Source organism: Nelusetta ayraudi, unplaced genomic scaffold, assembly GCF_046127955.1.
Source record: "Nelusetta ayraudi isolate G7.1 ecotype Tasmania unplaced genomic scaffold, CSIRO-AGI_Nayr_v1 ptg000017l, whole genome shotgun sequence".
Lineage (NCBI taxonomy): Eukaryota > Metazoa > Chordata > Actinopteri > Tetraodontiformes > Monacanthidae > Nelusetta > Nelusetta ayraudi.
Genome location: NW_027466067.1, coordinates 2,330,556 through 2,339,016, shown reverse-complemented (window position 1 = coordinate 2,339,016; position 8,461 = coordinate 2,330,556). Strand labels below are relative to the sequence as shown.

The 8,461-nt window shown below is 45.2% G+C and overlaps 1 protein-coding gene across 1 annotated transcript; it reads right to left on the bottom strand.

The window, feature by feature from the left end:
• Positions 1-480: 480 nt before the first annotated feature.
• On the bottom strand, positions 481-7,820 carry LOC142887213 (leucine-rich repeat neuronal protein 2-like). The gene is made up of 2 exons (XM_076024688.1): positions 7,478-7,820; positions 481-3,493 (listed from the first exon to the last, which is right to left on the bottom strand). The coding sequence occupies exon 2, from the start codon at positions 3,154-3,156 to the stop codon at positions 808-810; it is 2,349 nt and encodes a 782-aa protein (XP_075880803.1). The 5' UTR covers positions 3,157-3,493; positions 7,478-7,820; the 3' UTR covers positions 481-807.
• Between the last annotated feature and the right edge of the window lie 641 nt (positions 7,821-8,461).

Sequence of the window (8,461 nt, the reverse complement as noted above, 5' to 3'; positions counted from 1 at the left end):
GCATCAGGTATTCTGAGCTTTTATCATACCTAATCCTACTGTAGAGCCACGTTAGCTGCATACAAATGAGTTGTGGCTGCTGATGCGTTTTTAGTCTAACAGGACGTTGGAGACAAAGTCCCTTGATTAAACAAAACAGACATAGATTGTTTAAATGAAAGAGATTTTTATTGTATAATAGCTCAAAATAGAATTTCACACAATCACTTTTTAGAGCACTTGTATACTGAAAGAGGATGTTAGGCGGGGGCATCAATGCGTATGCTGTATATGTACCACAATATGGACAACCCAGTGGCGGGTACAGAAAGCTAAGCAAAAAAGGGTGTTTACATCAATGCAGCAGTTGCACTCAGTAGTAATGTTGCGACACAATCTCATCTGTGTGGAGAAAGTCTCATTCAGTCTGTGAAAAATGACAAGTATCCTGAAAATCCCAACCGCTGTCTTGTGTCAGTTCATGTTCCTGAATTGACTCAGTTTTTTCCCCTCTTGTTTCAGTCCAGTTTTACTCCATTGGCAACCCGCGGCACTGCTGAAGTGTGATTGTCCAGTTTTTTTTCCCTCCCTGGTTAGGATGTTGGCATTCTTTACAATACGCCTTAACACATTAACAATGTCAATATATACTTTGCATGGTATATAAAATAAATACAAATCTCTTTCTACAGTACACCGCTGCTCTGAGCTATAACTCAACTCTTCTAGCTGTAATTCACAAAGCCTTATTTTGAAGGATGTGTGTATTTTGTGTGTGTGTGTGACAGAGAGTGTGTTTGTGTGTATTGTGTACAGGCATATATTATCTCAGCAGCAGTCCTGGTATAATAGCAGTTTCTCGGTCTGCTTTGGTGACTGTGTGTTACTCTCCTCTGTTTTTTGATTGGCGACCAGGTCCCCAGGACTTTTGACTTCCTGGAGGTAGTCGGTCAGGTGCTTCTCGGCTCCCTCGCTGGGCTCGTTGTCCCATCCCTGGAAAACCAGCAGGAGCAGTATGAATGCAAGGAGCAGCAGTGTCACTGCTGTGGAGGTCAGCTCCGGTATTAGCTGCAGGCTTGGCTGAGGCTCCGACAGATCCTTTGTCCTGAATGAAACACACTGAGTCTTTTTGCCCTCTCTCGATGTCTTGCTGGCGTGCTTGGCTCCCTCGTTGCTTCCTAAATGGAGACACACGCGATAAAAGATCCCCGCCTGCAGGTGAGTCAGGTTGAAGCTCTGTGTACCTGCCAGGATGCGTGTGGTGTGCGTGGGCGTGTGCACGTTTGAGTATATGACTTGCCAGGACAGACGAGTGGACGGGAGGTTGCGCATACTCTGCCAGGACAGGATAGCATAATACTGTCCGACCTTCTTCACCTCTAACCTGGAGGGTGGATATCTCTTCATGTTTGCTGACATTACTCTCTTTATTTTCTTGCCCTTGCTGCGCACTCCCACTGTAACACTGCGTGTATCTGCTCCCAGGGTATTCTCAGCTATACATGTATACAATCCTGCCTCATTGGGGGTGACCTTATTCATCTCCAGTGTTCCCTCCGGCAGTAGCCGGTAGTGTTTAGAAAGGTTACATAGAGGTGCATCAGGAGCTAGGGTAGAGGCAGATGTCTGGTTGAATCCGTCGGGGGCCTTCAGGGTCTGGCAACGGGCATGATCCGGTAAACCTTTGGTCGCATGGCCATGTACGGGACCCAGTTTGAGCCCGGAGGGAGTCACCCAGTATATTCTTGGCTGTGGATCTGCAAGAGCTCTGCAGTGTAAGACCAGTTTTCCTCCCTCTCGTACCCCAACGTAGGAGGGTAGCGCGCTGGAAGGAATCATCGGAAGGCACGAGGCCGACATCTCCCTAGAGGACACCTCCTTCACACTGCGAGCTCTCAATTCTGGAGGTTCAGAGCATAGCGTGGCCTGGGGTTGGATGAATCGTACCGTCCTCGGTGTCCGCCTTTCTGTTTGCGTTTCTTCAGCGTGAGTGTGAGAGGCCTCTTCTGTTGCCCAATGAAAGAGGCAGTCGCATCGTAATGGGTTGGAGTGTAAGCTCACCTCCTGAAGTCTTGGCAGAGAAAGCATGATGTGCTGATGCAGAGAGCTCAGGGAGTTGGAATTGAGCATCAGACTCTCGAGTCTGTTCAGCTGTAGAAAGGCCTGTGGATGAATGTAGGACAGTCGTGGGTTATTGGTGATTTCAAGCTTGGTAAGCTCTGGAAGATGTTCCAGGGCAGCTCGCTCAATTGACACCAGCTCCTCCATGTTGTTCAGGCCAAGCTCCTTCAAGTGGATCATGTCCTGGAAGTCTCCTGTGTCAATCAGTTTGATCCGGTTCTTGTTGAGGTCCAGGAACTTCAGCCCAGGCACTCTCCCAAGGGCCTGAGTGGGAACCTTGGTCAGCAGATTGTTGTAGAAAGAGAGACTCTCCAGGCTCTCTAAGCCTTCCAGTGCTTTTTCAGCCAAACTTTTCAGACCCATACCACCAAGGACGAGACTGCGAAGGGATTTCAGAGTCAGAAAGCCCCGCTCAGGCAGGGCCTCTACAGGGTTCCCTCCAAGCATAAGAACCTCCAAACGGGGAAGAGCCCTGAACCATCGAGGGTCAATGGTGCTAAGCCTGTTGTTGTTGATATGCAAACGAAGCAAAGAGTCGAGACCAGTGAATGCGCTGGGTGCTATTGTGCGCAAGTTGTTGTGGTTCAGGAAGAGTTCCTGTAAATTTGGCAGTGATGAGAAGGAGGCATCAGGGAGGTGATTCAGATTGTTTTCCTCCAGGTGTAGTGACAGCAGGACAGGCAGGGAGGAACTCTGAGTTATTTTCTTGATGCTGCTGAAGTGATTCTGGGAAAGGTCAAGGTCAGTGAGGTTGGGCAGCCTGCGCAGCACTGAAGAGTCGATCTCTGACAGAAGGTTGCTCTGCAGACGGAGAGTGTGCGTGTCCATAGGTATGGGAAAAGGAAGCTTGGTTAACAGCAGGTCATTGCAGTCCACTGTGGGGGCTTCATGATAGACGGAGTCAGGCGAGAACCATGGCTTAATCTGACACACGCACCGTGACGGGCAGGGGACGTGCCATGGTAGTGCGTGAGGTATGCAGCCCACCCTACCAGGCACGCACAGGGCAACAAACAGACAAAGCAGACACTGTGAAAACACCAGAGCTGACCTCATAATCCTCACAGGTGACTGGAGCCGATTCAGACGAGTTGGGGGGAAGTTTGTTATGAAGACGCGAGACAAATCATCTGGATTGGAGATGACAGCCGAATTGTATCGTCAACGGTCTTCAAGGTATGTGTGCAAAAGGTAGGCCACTAGTGCAGTCAGTGACTGTGTCTTCTATAGCGTTCTATCATGGATTCAGACAGAGATACACTATTGAGGTGAATGTATGGTCCCTTTGTGAGAGTGAAATGCGGTTGAACAGCGGCTGAAGCTCGACGATGACCGTCTCAACTCATATCCTGGCCACAGGTGTTGGACTCATGGCTTGCAGTGTGGCTGCTCACTGTTTAGTCAGAAACACAGGAAAAGATGGGGAAAGATTTTAGTGACGTAGTAAATCCAAAAATGGCCCAATTCCAAATAAGAACTTTAGTGCCGTTAGTTCTACAGTAACCTTGCAAAGACACTACCACTCCTGCCAAGTATGTTGTATATAGAATATTGCCCACCAAGAACAGAAAGGATGATCAGGGGTGCGTTTAGCAGACAATTACTTTGCAAGGGAGAACAAGTTGGACTATAGTGCGAATCTGTGTTATACCAAATGGACCAAGTGTGGTAGAACATTTAGACACAGACTAAAAATGAACGCAAAAGAACCCAAAAATGAACATAAGAAGCCAAAAGAACAATGTTGAGAAAATGCAAGAGCAGAAGAAAATAAGAAAGTGCCCTGCTGTTATTCGAACAGAATCATTCTTGAACCCGATGGAAGAACAGAAGAATGAGTAAATACAGAGGTGATGAAATCATGTAGCACTTAATATTTCATGCCAGTGCTTCTCATTCCGTGCCGGTTAGAACAAAGCTTCTATTCCCCGTGGATCTTTTATATTATCAGCCTTCTGCACTTCGGGGGCAACGCTAACGCACACACTCTATCACACACACAGACACAACGTTAATCTTTTACTACGATGTTTCACTGTTTTGTTTTGTTTTGTTTTTTTTGCTTGAATTTATCTGCGTTAAGTAGGTTTTAGCCACTAGAGGCCAACGTAACAAAATGTAAACAAAAAGTCTACATAACAAGAACACGTGTTGCAGAATTGTTAGCATATTGTTGCTTTCATATACATCCAGTAGACACAGAGCATTTCATTCAGACAGCAGCTGTTTCCAAATTTGGCAAGCGAGAACGCTTGAATATTAGAACAGTCCAGGCTCAAGAACAAAGTCAGAAACATTCTTCCTGATTCTTGTTGAATTTGGGCACAAACACTGTCTTCAGTTTTTCGTGCATTACTGGTTACGGCTTGTCAGTTTTGCTTCCATCTTTTCAATATCACGCTTTGTGTCATGCTGGCAAAGATAAACCAAATTCTGTGGGACACATGAGATTTGTTTTATGTGATATTGGTATTACACACCATGCAAGGCTTACTGCAGAGTTGCCATGGAAACAAATCTCCCGGCCTCACTCAGACTCAATGTTTTGAGGTTTGCTCAGGAATTTGTTTTGGTCCAATCTGTGTATCAAGCTTTAAAGTCACAGAGCTAATAACACGGGGAAAAAAAAGTCAGCTGAAAAAGAATAAATTACTACATTATTTAAATGATGCAAAATGGCATTTCTTCCAGCTTCAAGCCTTCAATAAAACAGCCCCATTTTTGTGATGAAGTTTGGCACTGCTGTAATCAAAGTTGTTGGCGCACAAATTGGTTTTCAACCTTGCCTGCAAACTCATTCCATTTGGACAGCTGGCACGGTAGAACTGCCACTGAGGTCTGCAGTCGACATGGCTAACAGGAGGCGCTGAGCAACTGTGCAAGCTTTAATGTCTGCTCATCCATGAGGTGAAAGTGTGGCAGAGGCACCCGCCAAGCTCTTTCTCACTGCGAGGATGGGCAAACAAATGGACAGATTTCGTCGGGCACAGAGCTGCAGAGGAAAACTGCGATCTTTAAACACCTTGAGGATGAAATTGCGTGAGCAGCACTCGTAGCTCGCACGTATTTGCTCATGTTCGTTGCCCAAACAGTGAAACTTCAGACGCTCTCTTACATCTTGTTCACCATGAGTGACTCATTTCTTTAAATGCCCCCTGCTTAATTAATTAATTAATTAGATTTTCATGCTCCCCTCTTTATTTCCCCCCATCTCATTTTAAGGCGCTGCCATGTGCTGTCCTGTCTTTTAATTTGAACTATTTAGAAAAAAATTGTGTGATCGGTCTGCATGACCCAAAGGCTGCCTCAGCACACACTTCCTGTGCATGGATGAAGAATATTCTTGACCTCAGTACCCCCCTCATAATTTTCACTCAGATTTTATTTGGAAATGCACAGTGGACTCACTGCACACATGTTATTCCCCAGACGTGCAGCAAGAACAGGTCTGAATATTGAAAATATGACCTTATATTAACCTTCGTCCAGACACAGCTGCCCTCCTTCATAAGAAAAGCGGGCAGACAAACAAGCATTCAAAGTGCTTCTTGTTGTTGCAGTCATTGTGACTTGCGTTTATGTCCTATTGCTTGCCGCAAGCTGCTGACAATACGTACAACTTTGAGGTGTATTTGTTTGCTTTGAGCTTGAAACGTGTCATGCTAGCAGTCGGCGAACGCCACAATAGATATTCTGACTTCTAAGCATTTGTCATTTTCAACTCTCATTAAATTCTTTTCAATATAATATTATTTTTGTATTTATCACATTCCTGTCCCTGCTGCCCCTGGCCAAGTTGTTGTTCAGCTGTAGCTCTAGAGTAATAAATTGCATTAGAAATCAGGCTACTTTTTCATTGCATTGAGCCCAGGTCGGCCCAGTCTTTGTGTGAATACAAATGTTTATTATTAGATAATGAAAACACAAAAGTTATTTACTGCAATCGACTTTTTATAAAAAAGAGACATATTTTCAATTCGATTTAATTCCAAAGCAGCCCAGTAAACACTGCAAATGTTTTTTCTTGTTTTGTTTTTTTTTTTTAATTTTGTTTCCCTTTTGGGCAATTAATTTACAACAAAACTAAAGGCTTTCTGCCCGCAGTGTTAAACTTCTTAACAGGCCCCAAATCCCAATAGATATTGTGAAACTTCCAGAATCAATAATTAATTTTGCCCACATATCAGGTTTTTTTTTCTTGTTTGTTTTCAACTAGTGTTCAATCTCAACTTCTGGGGCATATAAATTGATCTGTTTCTTGCACCTACCCAAGCATCCTATATGTTCCCACTTCTCTCAGACTACAGTTCTAATGTGGCAGCCAATAAAAAGAAATCCGGTATATATAATCATTATATAATGGCTCGGTTGCCGTCCTCTTAAGAATTTGACACTGTATAAATATTTAATTTATCTCAGATTTCTCTGCAAGAATGTTTTTTGCACACCTCACATTAACAGAAGAACCTGCATCTTCTGGGGAAAAGACAAAAAAAAAATCCAATTGACTTTTTTAAAATGTAAATTATATGCAACAAACCTCCAGACAAACCCTCCAGTTGGGCAGCTCGCTGTAGAGCTTTCTAACAAGCAATTCGTCTTTAATGTAGACAATTAAGTGTGCGATAACTGATTGGGCTGTTGTCTCTATCTTGTAATTGAAAACTCTCAGGAAGCCAGTGGCTAGAAAAGTTTCCTTCAATAACCCCATCATGGGTGTGAAGCCATAATTAAAACTCTTGGAACAAGTTAAGGTTTTTGTCAAACATAAAAAAAAAAAAAAAAAATACTCAGTATGTTCTCAATTTAATTTTTTCATCTTGTGTTTAGCATTTTTACCCCAAAACATTCAGAAATTGAGCTGTTAAGAAGGAGAGAGAAAACACTAAAATCATATTTTTTTGAATTTTTTTGTTTTGTTTTGTATACAGCTTGTTTGTGCTTTGCAGCAACAGGGTCGAAGACAGGAAGGGTGGATTAGTGAAAGAAGGATGAGACAGAGGTGCTGGTCGCACAATGTCATAACATTAACAGAAATAAATCTTTTCTTTTCTTTTGCACTGCGGCTGTGGGTCTTCCAGCATGCACACACACAGATACATGGAGTTGTGCTGCATTTTTATTTCATTTTTTCTCACCTGTCCTGCTTAAACAGAGCTCTGAGCATCTCCATGTCCGACACGCACGCACGCGCACACACACACACACACACACAGACACACACACACAGACACACACACACACACACACACACACACACACAGCTGCCACCGACGTCTCTGACTCAGGAGATAAGAGTGGCTTTGCACGGGTGACTGTGCGTCACGTTGTCCCGCTCGCCTTGGAAAATTCTGCCAGCACATCCCAGGTCTCTTACCAGGACCGATGCAGCAGCGGCTGCATCTCTCGCTGCCTCCCTCGTCCTCGTCCCCGTCTCCGTCCTCGTCCGCCTCATCAGCCTCTTGCCCTCCCGCGGCGCCTTCACGTGTGGTGATGCTGCTCTCCTGTCGGCTCTGCCTCGGCGTTGTTGCACACTCGTGGCGCTCTTAACATTCCTGAAATATCGCCTCCCCCCACCTCCGAGCTCTCTGTCTGCGCACCGTCACTGGCGCTGAGGAGGAAAATTGGCTCCGGCTGGATCTCCCTCCCCCTCGCTGTCTCACTCTCACCTCCTTTCCTCTCCTCTTCTCTCCACTCCTCTCTCTGCCTTCGTCCCTCCAGCTAAAATGGAGAAGAGGTGTGTTCTGCAGCAGAGCTTCTGTCCCTCTCATCTCTCCCCTCCTCTCTTCCTCCCTCCCTTCCTCTCGGTGCCTCTGTCTCTTCCCCGTGTCACAGGCCGCAAGGAAAATCACTTATTGTGTTGCTGACAGAGGTGCTACTTTTCGGGATGCAAACTTCTCCTTGGCACTGCGCGGCGCCTTGTTTGTTTGGTTTGTTTTTCCTTCTTCTCTCTGCCGGCGCCTTGCAGATTAGAGAGCTGCCTGTTTGCAAGTGTTGGGCAGTGGTTAGCGGTGCTCAAGGGAGGCAGGAGCTTTAATGATAAAGGCCACTGTGTCGTGTGTTTCAGTATTTCTTTACTCATCGGTGGAAGTGGGCACAAAATGAAGTTGGCATGCTAGTTACATGGTTGTGCAGAAACTGGTGCCGGAGTTCATGAAGGAACCATGTCAGACATTAACTTTAACATCATCGTTGTAATCGTTAGAAGAAATCTTTTTTTGCACACACATAAGTGCAGAAGCAGCATTGTTACACATATGGCAGCCTGTGCGGATTCATCTCCTTCTGTCTTCCTCTTTGCAAACTGGAGCTTGTCTTTGTCTGGTATCTGATGCCGCTGTGGCCTCTGCACCCACATGAA